Source organism: Mus caroli, unplaced genomic scaffold, assembly GCF_978045245.1.
Source record: "Mus caroli unplaced genomic scaffold, Mus_caroli_1 scaffold_13, whole genome shotgun sequence".
NCBI classification, from domain to species: Eukaryota; Metazoa; Chordata; class Mammalia; order Rodentia; family Muridae; genus Mus; species Mus caroli.
The window spans coordinates 17315863-17331921 of NW_028227268.1; the positions used below are offsets into that span (position 1 = coordinate 17315863).

At 39.4% G+C, this 16059-nt stretch overlaps 1 protein-coding gene across 1 annotated transcript in view; it reads right to left on the minus strand.

Moving 5' to 3' along the window:
* Nucleotides 1–16059, minus strand: part of Efcab3 (EF-hand calcium binding domain 3) — a 418970-nt gene that overhangs the window by 300046 nt on the left and 102865 nt on the right. The window contains exons 39-44 of the mRNA XM_085829216.1: nt 13707–13808; nt 7769–7822; nt 6795–6899; nt 5900–5959; nt 5106–5204; nt 2715–2756 (exon numbers count right to left, since the gene is read on the minus strand). Coding sequence (XP_085685342.1) covers nt 2715–2756; nt 5106–5204; nt 5900–5959; nt 6795–6899; nt 7769–7822; nt 13707–13808 — 462 coding nt within the window. The remainder of the gene's footprint in view (nt 1–2714; nt 2757–5105; nt 5205–5899; nt 5960–6794; nt 6900–7768; nt 7823–13706; nt 13809–16059) is intronic.

Sequence of the window (16059 nt, forward strand, 5' to 3'; positions counted from 1 at the left end):
AACTTGTCATCCATCGTCTAACAGAATTACCAGTCTGAATAGTTATTCACACATGAAACTACCTTCATGAGAGCTAAGGAAATCAAGTGAGAAAAGACAGGAAGGAGGGAGGGGATATACCACCCCTTCCCTAACTCTAAGAAGCCTGGTATGGAAAGAGATGCTTCCCACTTAAGAAAGGACAGGAAACTATATACAGTCTTCAGGATTGGAATATTATCCTGGACAACGCCGATGGTCACTTGGCCTCACGGTCATGGACCTAGCTTTGAATCTGTCTCCATGAGCAGCCAAGGGAACACTTCCACCCTTCTCTTCCTCAAACCTTTGTGAGCACAGCTCAAAGGGAATCCAATTGCTAGGGCTGGGACAGAGACTTTAACTTGTAATTCAGTGCAGAGTGAACTGAAACTCAACATTAAACAGACCTTACTAGCTCCTTTCCCCTACCTGTGGATAGAGCCTCCAAACTGTGTGTCAGACAAAGACCAATGCCACATGGATGGACTTGTATCCTGTGTAGCAGTATCCCCAGCAATCTATGAAAGTTTCAAGCCCTGTAAACAATCACGCCATCAGGCAAGTCATAACAGACTAGACCTTGTTCCTCCCTCTGTACTGCTCCGATTTCAGCAAATGTGTGTAATGGGTATGACCCAGTGCTGTAGTATTTATAGCCATGAGACTACCCAGCTCCTACTTTCAATACTCACTCCTGCTTTAGGGAAGTGGTGACGGGGTATGACTTGTTACTTTGGCGATTAAAAACAGACACTCATAATGAATTCAAGCCCTGGGGAATCTTTCAGTATTCTTGCAGTATCTGAACACAGGTTGGTAGCTATGTATAAGGCATCTGGGCCACCATGACCTGGGGATGGAATTTTTTTTTCTCTTCCAGTCTAACCTTAAAACCAACTGCAGATTTGTCAAATTGCCACAAGCTAGTTTTTGGGGAAGAGGGATTCTCAATTTTGAAAATGTCCCCCAGAGATTGGTCTGTTAGCAAGCCTTTAAGACATTTTTTCTTGATTAATGGTTGATTTGAGAGGGCCCAGTTCACTGTGGATGGTACCATCCATGGGCAGGTGGCCTTGGGTTGGATAAGAAGGCAGGCTGAGCAACCTATGGAGAGCAAGACAGTAAGCAGCACTCCTCCACAACTTCTGTTCCCATTCCTGCCTCCAAGGTCCTCACTTCCTTTGATGACAGACTGTGATGTGGAACTGTAAGATGAGATAATGTCATGGTGTTTCACCACAGCAACCTATCTAAGACATATGTGCCCCTACTCTGCTGTGATATCTAGAAAATATGCATGTGTAGTAGTCCCCAGGCATATTTCCTATAGTAGTACAGCAGAGAACCATTTACTGGGAGGAATCCCTAACACTTTTCCTGAGTAGAATCACAGCTAGTCCAAAAGAGTGCTTCTCTTAATGGCTGTAGGAACCTTTATTGGCATTGGCAGCACTGGTTTGAAGCTAATTCAGCTCCAGAAGCTGCACCGTGGAATATTCTTCCAATCATTACTCCAATCCCTCCTATTGTCACAACTTGGCCAGTATGCTCAGTTGTGGGTAGGATAATTCCCAAGGTCACCTATGGAATCGGAGTGGCCATCCTGGAGGAGCTGGGAGTATGTTGTCATGGGGCACCAGAGCAAGGATTTCTCTTATGTAAGTTCATAGTGTCTCCCAGAGCCATGTGTTCCATCCTTATCTCTTTGCTCTCATATTAGGGAAGGTTCCCTTAACAACTTCCTGCGGCCACCATATCATTTCTGTGGCTGCTACTTTCCTTTCCCATGGTGTGGGCACTCCTCCTGCTGCCTGAGCTCCAGCTGCTTTCATTGTGAACCTCTTGGGGATGCAGCCCTTCCATTCTTCAACATTCTTGGAAGTTTGTCGAACCTTGCCTCCAGAATGACTTGGTACTCATAGTGAGTTGCCTCCAGCTCCAGCTCCAGCTCTGGCTCCAGCTCCAGCTCCAGCTCCGGCTCCGGCTCCAGCTCCAGCTCTGGCTCCAGCTCTAGTTCTGGCTCCAACAGTTATTGGGGCCTCTTACTCTTATGGTCCAAGTAGCCAGCTCCTGCTTTTCCATCTTAGTGATTTCCTTCCAGCCCACAGCATCTTCAACTTAGAGAAGCAACTTCATCCTGTATAAATCTGGGTGGTTGCTCCAGCTCCTTGTGAAGTTGCTGGGTGTTTTTAAAAAATCTCCTCCCAAAGTCCCTCTTCATCATCTAACTGGTCCAAAAGCTGCACATTCAGAGGCTGAGGAAATGTGATGAAGAAGAAGGAGCCTTCACTGCATCTGTTTAGGGCTTTCCAGGCAGGTAACTTTTAACACATAAAGTTCAGCCTGGGCCAGTGCTCGGTGGGCAAAATGTTCATTGCCCAAGCCTGATGACCTGAGTTTGACCTCCAGATCCCACAGTGGAGGGACAGGACTAACTCCCAAATGTTGCCCTCTAACATACACATGCACTCTCTGACACATGGGCCCATACAAATCCACATACATAAACACACATGTGCATACACATACAAACAAATATACTTTTTATTTGGAAGCTAGGCCTCAGGAAACCTAAAACTTTCAAGCTCCTAGCCTTAGCCCCCTGAGTCCTGAGATTATAGGCACGTACCACCATTCTTGGTAAGAATATCTATTTAGAGCATTTGTATCTCCTCCATCCTGTATCTTCTTACCTGAAATATGTGGAACTTCCATCAGTGGTTTGCTAAGCTGGACTGTAAGGCAAAGTACAAACCAGACATCTCAGTAAGATTCACAAACAATGCAAAATTCTTAACTGTGGAACAGAACATAGGAAAGTAACATGACCCTTATAGTCACATTTCTATAATTCCTTCCCACACCATGAAAACATGAGAAATGAGTTCTCTTTAAATAGTGCGCACACTCTTTTGTGTTAAGTATTGTAATGTTAAACTACAGTAGGGCTTTAGAACAATGAGTTAAAATTTTAAAAGGAGAGGTAAAGAAATGGTTAAGAATGTTTGCTGCTCTTGCAGAGACTAGAGTTCAGTTCCCAGCATCCACTTCAGGCAGTTCACTATCACCACTAACTCCAGCTCCATGGGATCTGATGTTCTTCTCTGGCCTCTGTGGGTACCTGCACTTACATGTACACACAGACATACGTGTAATTAAAAATAACCCAAAAACTTAAATAAAAAATAACCTTTTACAAATCCATCATTTTAGCTGTTTTTCTGTGAGCTCTCTAATGTGATTTTTCTTTTCACTCAAAAGAGAGGGAGAGAGAGAGAGAATTCTTAATGAATGTCTAGAAATTCTTGGGTTTTTTTTTTAAGTCATAAAAAATGAGAATGTATTTTTGAAGAAAAAAAATCAGTTGTAGGTATGAGAGGCCCAAGATGAAGGTTCCAGAAGACTCCATGTCTAGTGCCAAGGCTTCTGTTTGACAGGCACATGCAGCGCTACCACTCAATAACCTACCAAACGGAACCTTCCTAACAACTGTAGGACAAGGAACACATCACAAAGACCACAATGAGCTTTACAAACTATAAGATTAATTTTTCATATCTGTGGATATACCCCAGGGCCTTATGCTTGCTAGGCAAGTCCTCTACCACTGAGCTGAACCCTCAACCCTGTGAAATTCTTAATTGTGAACAGAGTATGGGAAATTTTCAGAATCCCAAATAAGCCAGTGTTCCATTCCACCAAATCAACCTGAATCAGGATTTAAGGGCATCACAATGCCCTGCCCCCAGTATTGTGTGTTCATGCTTGCTTCTCTCTCTCTCTCTCTCTCTCTCTCTCTCTCTCTCTCTCTCTCTCTCTCTCTCTCTGTGTGTGTGTGTGTGTGTGTGTGTGTGTGTGTGTGTGTGTGTGTGTGTGTGTGCAAATTTGTGTGCATATTGACATAGACCGTCTTTAATTCCTCCAGCTTATATATTGAGACTTGATCTCTCACTGAACCTAGAGCTAACCAACTCTCTCTCTGACTGGCCAGTAAGCCGCATGACTTCACCTGTCTCTGAGTCCCCAGCACTGAGAGTACAGATGCACACTTCATAGGCTTATACTTGAGTAGGAAATACTTCACCAACAGAGCCACTTCCTCAGCACCACACCCATGTTGTTTAAACTGACTATAACCAGATTTCATTTTCAGTGAAGACCTTTGTTAATCTCATATTCCTAACTCCCAAATTGTTTTCATTTGTACTTTTTTTTTAACTACCTGTTTTATTTTCAAAACTTGCTTACATTGAATTGACAGCATGATCCTCCTCTTTCACTACAAGATAATACGTCAAAGCTTAAAAACTGGTAATTTTTTTATAATTTTTTAATTAGGTATTTTCTTCATTTACATTTCAAATGCTATCCCAAAAGTTCCTCAGACCCTCCTCCCGCCCCTACTCCCCTACCCACCCACTCCCACTTCTTGGCCCTGGCACTCCCCTGTACTGAGGCATATATATACCAGCAAGATTTTGCTGAAAAGACCCTGATATAGCTGTCTCTTGTGAGGCTATGCCGGGGCCTGGCAAACACAGAAGTGGATGCTCACAGTCAGCTATTGGGTGAAACACAGGGCCCCCAATGGAGGAGCTAGAGAAAGCACCCAAGGAGCTAAAGGGGTCTGAAACTCTATAGGTGGAACAACAATATGAACTAACCAGTACCCCCGGTGCTCGTGTGTCTAGCTGCATATGTATCAGAAGATGGCCAAGTTGGCCATCATTGGGAAGAGAGGCTCCTTGGTCTTCATTTGTACTTTTATCTATTTCTTTTTCTCTCTCTCTGTTCGAATGCACCACTAGGGACAGACACCCCCTTTGTTCACATTTTGTAATTTTCTTTTTCAGAACACAGAATAAGGTGCACAGTTTTGTGTCTTTGACTTCAGCTTAAGGAATACAAGCTACCCCAACATACCATAAAAGTAAGGCTTATTTCTGCTAGATGGAATCTGTTATTTTCAGGCAGGATTTTCTTAAGATATGTTCAATTGTCTTTGGGGAACTCAAATTTCAGAAGTGTGAAGTCAAACCCACTCACCCTAGTCCTGAGGAGAGGCCCAGAGTGCTTACAATTACCTTCCAAGTGCTTTTCCGGTTCTTCAGATAGTTTGTCAGAGAAATCCATTCCAATTTTCTCCAAAATGATGTCAAGGCTAGTGTCAGAGGCTTTCCCCTCTTAGGAAAGAGAACAAACTTAGGAAACTCCACAGTGCAAGGACAACATCCATATACTATTATTACTATGTTCAAAATCTATTCAAGTAAAAATGAGATTTGATACCAGAATTGGAAGCAAACTTAATTTGATTCAGCTTATGTAGATGAAATATCTACTTGGCCAAAGTTTTAAAAGGAAGGTGACTGTAGACTTCAACTCAGGCATTGCTCTGTCTACCAGGCTGCCATTCTGTAACTACCAACTCTAAGGTAAACCAGCCCTCTGTGGCTGCTGGCTAGACCACCTTTTTCTATAATAGCATTTTGTTTTCATTGTTTTCTGTAATTTCTGCCCCAGTTATCAAGAAAATGTGAGTTCCATGAATATAAGGGCATTATCTTATTCTATATTAAATCTCGTATACCTAGAGAGGAACCTAGAACTTTAAGACACAGTGAAGACTGCCTGAATAAATTATCAAACTGAAATTATCAACCCAATATTAAAATGCTAGCTAAATCAATAGTTATTTTGTCATCTAGGCTACCTGGAAAGTGATCTATATTGTTAACAAAGTCTTGGTTCCTAGTCAAAACTGGAATAAGTACTGATTTTCAGATTGCAAAGAACCAAACTACTGTATGTCACATATATTAAACAGTACATTAGTACAGATTAAGATTTCTTATTTTAGTGGTAAATTTTTACTCACCCTCTCTTTTAAGAAGCTTGACTTGATCTAGAAGTATACCTAGATCTACCTTTCCATCAGCTATAAAAAAAAAAAAATCATTTTAAAAACCAATTGCAAACCCACTAGTGTACTTTAAATATATAAAACAAAGATCTGACTTAGAATCGGGACACTGCAGTGGAAGAGTAAGGACCGGATCCTACCCATGAGCCTTCAGTCTGTCCCTATTTCTAGTCTAAGAACTGTTGGATGGCGTTTCCTACCCTCTTCCTCATCTCCAGCTCTCCTTGCTGTATTTCTTTCAGGCCTTCTCCTTCCTTCTATTTCCATTCACCAATGTTTGTATCTTTTCTTTATCTGTTTTCTTTTCCTAAACTAAGTCACTCCCAGCCGGGAGAATCTGAGGTGTTACTTATACCTGCCAGTTCTATCAATAAAAGACAATTTTAATGAAGTCACATATTTTGATCTATATGTTTTACTTTTGTAAATTTTAATTAAAACATGCTTACATTGTTCCTCCCCTTTCTTCCCTCTCTCCAACCCCTCCCAAGTCCCCACCCTCCAACACTGTCCAACATCCTCCAACATCTATATTTTAAAGGCCTAAAAGCATGAAGATTAACCTTAGAAACTTAAAGCTACATTAGCTCAAATGCAGGATTTCCAAAAGACCTTGCTAAGGAGAGCAAGGGGAGTGGATGGCATTGAAACACACTTTTTCTTCCACTGCTTGGAAAGCTCTTTGCCATCCTTAGATGGAAATGACAATATTCTGATAAATTCAAGTTCAAGACGTAACTTTTCTGAATGTGTCACAAAGCTCCAACACAGAGAAATAAATGTAGTTGACGCCTCCTCATACATATGTCTAATGCGCTTAGATAATATCCATACCAAGAGAAATGCTTACTGTCGATTGGCAGATTTTCTTGCAGATTCTGAAGTTCTAGGCTTGTAAGTGCCAGTCCCATCTTCCCTAAGATACCTTCTAACTTCTCAATGTCAACCTTCCCACCTTAAGAAAGATGAGACAAATTCTTTTTACACAATTCAGAATGGTTTTCATACACACGCACATAGAATGCTTGGGCACATACATTCTATTTCTAAACATTTGCTTCCCAATACAAAGTAAGGCCACCGGTGTGATGAAATGCTTTTTAAAGTTGATACAAAATAAGTATTAAAGTCAAAAAGAGGACTGGATATCATTAATCCTCTTCAAGGTCATAACAATACCTGATAAGACTAAAACAGAGCTTTAAAATGTGATATTGGTAATTGTCTACCAATAAATTACATCATGAAGAAAATAATACAATTATTTTGCTATTGGTTATTACCTAAACTAGGAACGGTATTTGTCTCCTCTAACTCAGTCTTTTTTCTAGATTTCCAGTTAGTTATTTTAGCCAGTAAAATAACTTGATTATTGAAGCTTTATAAAATGTAACATTTCTATGCACTTCTAAAAAATGAAAGCCAGAGTAAATACGTGATTTAGGAATAGATTTAAAAGATAGCTTAGAAAATACAATGGTATAGAATATCTGCTGTAGAAGAAAGTATCAATAAATATAGGTTATCTGTCCATCAATAAAATTGTTATCACTTAATAACCCAAACTAGTATGAACAAAATACCCTCAAAAGTCAATTTTTCAATTCATAACATATAAGAATAGAAGAAAATATTCTGAGAGATGAATATTGTTACTCTTACTTTGGTTTTTTAGTTTGGGTTGTATCCTCTTGTCCTTTTTATTTCTTCTATATAGTCTTCAAGTTTGTGTATTATGAATATACATACTTATAATAATATATAGCATTAAATTATTAAGATATCACAATGACTTAAAGCGGTAGTTGCATTCCTTTTACTCACTTTTGAGATTCTTGATAGTATCCACCAGCTGAAGATGACTGACCTTCCCTTCAGCTATAGGAAAAGAAACACGGACTCAAACAAAGGCAGTAATCACACCAGAATTCAAACTCAAATCACCATAACTTCGAAAAGGTAGTATAAAAAGTAAATCTGCAAAATCTGATTTGCCATTGCTCTCTGAGCCATCTCATCGGACCCGCTCTTATCAACTTAGTATATAATTCACTGTCACTCGTTGTAGTTATCGTGAGGTATGTCAGATCTCCCCAATTAATTTTCCCTCTCAAATTAAAGTTTACTTTTTAAGTTTATTGTATTAATATACGTTGAGTACGTTATTAACTATTGTTTTATTGTCTATTTCTACCCATAAGTTTGACTCTCTCTTTTTTAGCTGAAATAAGCTCCTTTTATTGAAAGCAATTTTTTACACGCTATTCTGCTCATGGCTTACTCTCCCTCAACTCCTTTCAGATTGTCCCCACCTCCCCACCCACCCAACTTCATGACCTCATTCTTCTCTCTTTAGAAAACAAACAGGCCAACAAACAAACAAGCTGAAATAAAAGCAAACTAACAGACAAACATAGAAAAAAAGAAAGAAAGAAAATGCAAGAGAAACCCATACACATGCATATCCACACACAAGGATTCCACATATAAGTGAAGTTGGGTGGTATTTGTCTTTCTTTTTTTTTAATATTTTTTCTTATTACGTATTTTCCTCAATTACATTTCCAATGCTATCCCAAAAGTCTCCCATACCCTCCCCGCCACTCCCCTACCCACCCACTCCCACTTTTTGGCCCTGGCGTTCCCCTGTACTGGGGTATATAAAGTTTGCGTGTCTAATGGGCCTCTCTTTCCAGTGATGGCCGACTAGGCCATCTTTTGATACATATGTAGCTAGAGTCAAGAGCTCCAGGGTACTGGTTAGTTCATAATGTTGCACCTACAGGGTTGCAGATCTCTTTAGCTCCTTGGATACTTTCTCTAGCTCCTCCATTGGGGGCCCTGTGATCGTCCAATAGCTGACTGTGAGGCCTAGCAAACACATAAGTGGTATTTGTCTTTCTGTGTCTGGTTTAGTGTCAGGAGCCATCTGAAAGAGCCAAGAGCTAGCAAATGACTTTCCTGGAGATGGCTCACTATTCTTGCAGTCTTCAATGGGTAAATTCTAAACTGCAAGGCCTTCAGAAATCTCATCTCAGGCTTCATTCTTAATGCTGATATGCCTTTCCTGTCATTATTAAATTAGTCTAATAATTCCTGATCTGTCCTATTGGGCAGATTTTCTGCAGATAAGTGAAGATGTACTCTCTTGTAGCAATGCCATGTAGACAAATTGATGATTTCATAATTCCTGATAATGATGCTACAGAATCCCTAAATTTATACCAGTAATTAAGAACCCTCTATAGAAAAGTCTGCAATTAGGGCTCTGTAAACCTTCATGTGTAATGAACTAATTGCACTAAAATAGAAAGAAGGCTTAAATGGGTTTATGATCAGGGAAAACATTCCTTCTGGGTTGGCTGGAAAGCCCTTATCTGATAACTAAAGGTCATAAACTGGGAATGATTAATTTATTGTAGGTGCAATAAGAGAATGTAAAATATTCTCTGGCTTATCTATACAGAACTTCAATACTAATGAGACACAAGGCAGATGATTTGCCTCTTGACAAAACCATGCTAACCTAAGACATAAGGATTATTTTTTTAAACTCTTAATGAACCTGTGGAGCTAGTGACAGAAAATGAATGTTTAATTTAACAACTTGTCTTAGTGAAAACACATGTAAATATCTCTGTTGTAGCATCTTATTTAATTTATGATTTGGATTTAGGATTGAATTTATTGTGAATTAAAAAAAAAAAGATGCTTAGAATACCATGGGATCATGTACTTGAAAAAGTACAAGACTTAGGAACAATGACAATAAGAGCACAGAGAGAGCAGAACAGAGCAGAGAAACCAGGCAGGCTGCTTCTTACCATGAGACAGGGTTTTTCTTAACAGCAGGTTCTTTCTCACTGACAAGGACCGGGCTTCTTAATATTCAATAAAAAGATAGTTTTTGCTTTCCCTGAGCAATAAAGGTTGGAGCTTATTTTTCATCCAGAATGAGTGAGTTCTTTCTGCGCTGGTGTTTGCTCAATGAAACCTGCTCATGGGGGCTATTGCTCCATCCATTAAATGTGTGTTTCTGTGTGTGTGTGCATTATGTACATATGCAAAAATACTTGTGGAAGAGACGAGACAGATGGTCAGGTTCGACAAAAAACGTGACTGTGTCTGTGTGTCTGTATAAATGTGTGAGGTTCTGAGCACACTGTCTGTATAAACGTTTTATTTTGTTTTGTTTTGTTTTTTATGCGAGCATGACTTTCTTTTCTTGGTTAATTGCTCCAAGCCACCTGGCCAAAGAGAGGTGAGGCTTCTGGGCAAGAGAGAAAGGAGCCTTAGCAATAAATCCTCTACTGAACCCCCCACTGCTATATGGCACAGTTAACTGCCAGAGAATTATAGAGTAAGTTTATAAAAATAAGTGTTAAGCTTTCCAGTGTTCATTCAAGCACAGAGAATAAGAAAGTAAATAATAAGAGAGATAAAGAGTTAAGCTTCCCCAGTGCTTAATGAAGCACAGAACAGTATTATAGAGTTAAGTGTTCAGCGCAGAACAATAAGAAGTTAAGTATCCTACAAAGCTGGAGATCACCAGTCTTTTGACCTGAGTCTCCGTTCCTAAGGCCCGGGCAGGCCCCTGGCAGTTTATATCTCTTTGCATGTTGTCTTTCAGGTCTACCTTGTTATTGCAAATGCAGGATGTCCTCCTTTTCAAAGGTGGAATATAGCGCCCTACTGTGCACACTCATCACACTATTTGTTCTTTAGAGACACTTAGGTGAACACGGTGTAGATAGTTTCACGGTATCTAACTCTCACAAGTATGTGAAAATGTATCTGTAATTTAAAATGGCTCTCTAATTACAATCTGTCGTCCTTGGTCCAGTAAGTTTTGGAGGAGAATGGACAAAGCATGATGCTATTCACAACCAAGAAATTCTTTGGTGGCTCTTCCTACACTTTGACCTATAGGATGAAGTACAGACCCCCTAATATATGGCTTTGCCTACTTTTATAGCCCTAACTTCCTAAAAATAAATGAGAAGGAAACCCTTCCTTATCTGATTCAATTCCTTACAGGTGCCTGAATACAAACATCATTTCCTTCAACTTTCCTTCCTTCCCACCACGCCAAAAATACTGTGGCACTTTTAAAACTTACTACATAAGTTTTTTTCATATTTCATCCTGCTTCCAAGTAAATTATACATTCTATGCTAGTGAAAATAGACTTAATCCTTCTTTGTATTTCTTGAGCCCAGTATAGTTCTTAGCATGTAATATATGAGCAAATTAAAAATAAATCTCATCCTTCCGGTCTGCACTGGTTTATCTTGGGCACAAACTCCACAACCAGTCCCACAATACCCAGAGGAAGCTCCACTCCCAGGCGCTCTAACATGCCCAGGACCATAGGATCGAGGTGAGGAGGATATAGCATCTGTTCCAACACCACTGGGAGGAACTGAGGTCAGTGGAATCCAGGAACGCAGGAACCACCAGTGGCCTGGGTTCCTTCTGGTCTGCACTGGTTTAACTTGGGTGCAAACTCCTCAGCCAGTCCCACAACACCTAGAGGAAGATCCACTTCCAGGAGCTCTAACATACCCAGCATCACAGAATTACAGGATCCCAAGATCCTTGGTCACACCAGAATCTCAGGGTCCCAGAAGAAGCTTGACTCCCAGGAACTCTGACATACCCAGGATCTCAGGATCACAGGATCCTGGAATCACAAGATCAGAGAGACAGCTGAACTCTGAGGAGTTCTAACACAACCAGGATCACAAGGAGGACAGGCTCCAGTCAGATATAGCCAGGGCAGGTAGAACTAGAGATAAACAGTTGGCGGAGGCAAGCACAAAAGCAACAGAAACCAAGGTTACCTGGCATCATCAGAATCCAACTCTCCCACCACAACAAGTACCTGATACACCATCACACAGGAAAAGCAAGATTTGGATCTAAAATAATTTCTCATGATGATGATAGAGGACTTTAAGAAGGACATAAATAACTCCCTTAAAGAAATACAGAAAAACACAGATAAACAAGTAGAAGCCCTTAAAGAGGAAACACAAAAATCCCTTAAAGAGTTACAGGGAAAACAATCAAATAGGCGAGGAAATGAACAAAACCATCCAAGATCTAAAAATGGAAATAAAAAAATGAAGAAATTATGAAGGGAGACGACCCTGGAGTTAGAAACCCTAGGAAAGAGATCAGGAGTCATAGATACAAGCATTACTGACAGAATACAAGAGATAGAAAAGAGAATCTCAGGTGCACAAGATATCATAGAAAACATTGACACAACAGTCAAAGAAGACTTAAAATGCAAAAGCTCCTAACCCAAAGCATCCAGGAAATCCAGGACACAATGAGAAGACCAAACCTAAGAATAATAGGTATAGAAGAGAATGAAGGTTCCCAAGTCAAAGGGTCAGTAAATATCTTCAAAAAATTATAGAAGAAAACTCCCCTAGCCTAAAGAAAGAGATGCCAATGAACATGCAAGAAGCCTACAGAACTCCAAATAGACTGGACCAGAAAAGAAATTCCTCCTGTCACATAATAATCAAAACACCAAATGCACTAAACAAAGAAAGAATTTAAAAGCAGTAAGGGAAAAAAGGTCAAGTAACATATAAAGGCAGACCTATCAGAATTACACCAGACTTCTCACCAGAGACTATGAAAGCCAGAAGATCCTGGGCAGTAGATGCTCCAACTGGTAAGAAGGACACATGCTCCACTATGTTCATAGCAGCCTTATTTATAATAACCAGAAGCTGGAAAGAACCCAGATGTCCCTCAACAGAGGAATGGATACAGAAAATGTGGTACATTTATACAGTGGAGTACTTCTCAGCTATTAAAAATGATGAATTCATAAAATTCTTAGGCAAATGGATGGAACTAGAAAATATCATCCTGAGTGAGGTAACCCAGTCACAAAAGAACACACATGGTATACACTCACTGATAAGTGGATATTATCCCAAAAGCTCTAAATACTCAAGATACAATTTGCAGACTACTTGAAGCTCAAGAAGAAGGAAGACCAAAGTGTGGGTGCTTTGGTCCTTCTTAGAAGAAAAACAAAATACTCACAGGAATAAATATGGAGATAGAGTGTAGATCAGAGACTGAAGGAAAGGCCATCCAGAGGCTGCCACACCTTGGGATTCATACCATATACAGTTACCAAACCCAGAGACTATTGTGGATGCCAAGAAGTGCATGCTGACAGGAGCCTGATATAGGATCTTCTGAGAGGCCCTGGCAGAGCCTTACAAATACAGAGGCAGATGCTCGCAGCCAACCATTGGACTGAGTGCGGGGTTCCCAATAGAGTAGTTAGAGAAAGTACTGAAGGGCTTTAAGGAGTTTGCAACCCCATAGGAAGAACAACAATATCAACCAAGAGCTCCCAGGGACTAAGCCATCAACCAAGATGGACCATCTCCTCTTGTTTCCCTCTCGCTCGCCTGTCTCCACGCCCTCTCCTGTCCTTTTTCCCCTACTACATTAGGTTTCCTAATGACCCCAATGGTGTTTCTGTGTTAGTTTGTAGTATTAGGGTCTGACTACTTTATGTTTAATAACCTTATCATTTATTTAAACGTCCAAATTATAAACACATACAAACACAATCCCTCCTTTATTACCAGATAGTTCTGTATACTTTCAAGTAACTAAATGATAAATGAAACACATAAATGTAATTGTTCAATGTCAGCATTCTTTATAATTAACTCTGAAAGTTATATTTGAAAGGCATTAAAATAATTGAAGTGCTCACCACTGACTGGGAGATGATTAAGGAGGTCGCTTTGTTCCTCTTTTGAAAGCTCGACACCCATATCACCCAGGAAGTTGGACAGATTAGCAACATCAATTTTTTCTTTGAGGATATAGAAAAGTGAATCATACAAGAGGTAATTTTATAATGGTTTCTAGTTATGAAAATACAAAGTCTTACTGTTGTAGAGAATAAAAAGTTGAGAATTGTTCAGTAGAATAGTCAAAGCAGAAACTGTTTTTCATAACTGTTCTCTAGTGGATCATGGTAAATGACTAAGGACAGGAAAAACTGAGTACTATATAGTAACACAGACAATAATTCATGTGGATACTATTAAAATATTCCACACATTGAGTTTTCTGTGGATATTTTATATTATTAGATCACATTAACAATATAAATCTTCATTTTATCATTCAATAATCTTAAAAAAATACACTAGAATAAGATGAACCCATAAAATGTGAGTTTTTTTAATTCCTATTAAAATATTCTCAAAAGTGACCTAACAGGTGGCAATGATGGCACGTGCTCTTGTCTTTCTCCTTCCCAAATCCCCTAGACAGAATTTAAATGGCTTCTGACCCTATCCCCCAGGAGCCCAGTATCTGTGTCAGAGAAGCTTAGGGGGCCCCTGACTTTGAAACTGGCTTATGTCACTCACATGATGACCTCAAATTCCATCCATTTTCCTGAAAACAACACCATGTTGTTTCATTGTACAGCTTAATAAAGCCTTAATATGAGAAAATACCGTGTTTTATCTACTCAGCCACTGAGAGCTGATTCCATAATTTGGTGATTGTGGTTAAGCTTTCCTTTGTCTATGAACTCAGTCATGGATCACATGGAAGTCTTACTGCTAACTTTTTCTTCCTATGTCCATACCTTTCTACACTGACTGTACTCATTTACATTCCCACCAGTCAGGCCACATTTTTTTGTCATATATTTCATCAGAATATATGCTACCCTGTCAAATTCAAGAAGATATGGCAATCCAATAAGATACTGGCAAAACTGTAGAACACTTGTACTCACTAAATTAAAAAAAAAAGTTTTTATAAAAAGCATACAATTTATGTGCAAAGGTAATTTTTTTGGTATTATTATTTTTAACAAATTATGTAGATATTTTTATTTTTTCTAATTCTAATTTAATAAATATTAATAGGTAAAGCCTATATGAACAAGAGGTCTTTGGGAGCTTTAATAATTCTTAAGACTATAAAAGAGTGAGACAATCAAGAAGCTTGGCAGTTACTACTGTAACTATGAACAGCACTGTAAGGATATCACTTAAACCTATGGAATTGATTAGGAAAGAACTAAGACCGGGTCCTTTTAAAAGCAGTTTTCTGTAGGGAAGTCACATGAGGAGGGTGCAAAATAGATGATTTCTTTTCCTTTTTAACTTTTGCTGGCCGTTTACTTTTTATAAGACTTATTTATTTTATGTATATGAGTACACTGAAGCTGTCTTGAGACACACCAGAAGAGGGCATCAGATCCCATTACAGATGGTTGTGAGCCACCATGTGGTTGCTGGGAATTGAACTCAGGACCTCTGGAAGAACAGTCAGTACTCTTAGCCACTGGGCTGTCTCTCTGTCATTTATTTTTCTAGGTTTTTTTATGCATATGGGTATTTTGCTTGCATGTATGACTGTGTGTCACATGTATCCAGTGCCCACAAAGCCCAGAGGAGGTCATCAGACCTCCTGGGACTGGAGTTACAAACATTTGTCAGCCTCCTGTAGATGTTAAGAAGCGAACTTGAGCCAGGCAGTGGTGGCGCATGCCTTTAATCCCAGCACTTGGGAGGCAGAGGCAGGTGGATTTCTGAGTTCAAGGCCAGCCTGGTCTACAGAGTGAGTTCCAGGACAGCCAGAGCTATACAGATAAATTCTGACTCAAAAAACAAAAAACAAACAAGAACCAAACTTGAGTCCTCTGGAAGACCAGCTGATGCTCGCAGTAATTGAGACATCTCTCCAAGCCTCTGCATCTTAGTTTACAGTCACTTCAATAGGTAGTAAACATAACCAATTTAATAAAGAACTAAATTATTTTTAAACAATATTAAAATAACAATTGTGACAAGGAACTAGGGGGAAAGGAACAGTTATATATCCATTGTGGGGATGTAAATTATTCTAACCACTATGGAACTCAGTATGGCATTTCTTTGGGGGAAAAAAAAACACAAAAGTTTTCATTTGATCCAGTTTTATATTTCTAAGTGATATCCAAAAGTATGAAGTTCAGCTATAATTAGGTACTATGTTTTTTTGTAGCCACTTACAATAGCCAGGTTACAAAACCAGCAAATGTCCATCACTGAATTAAT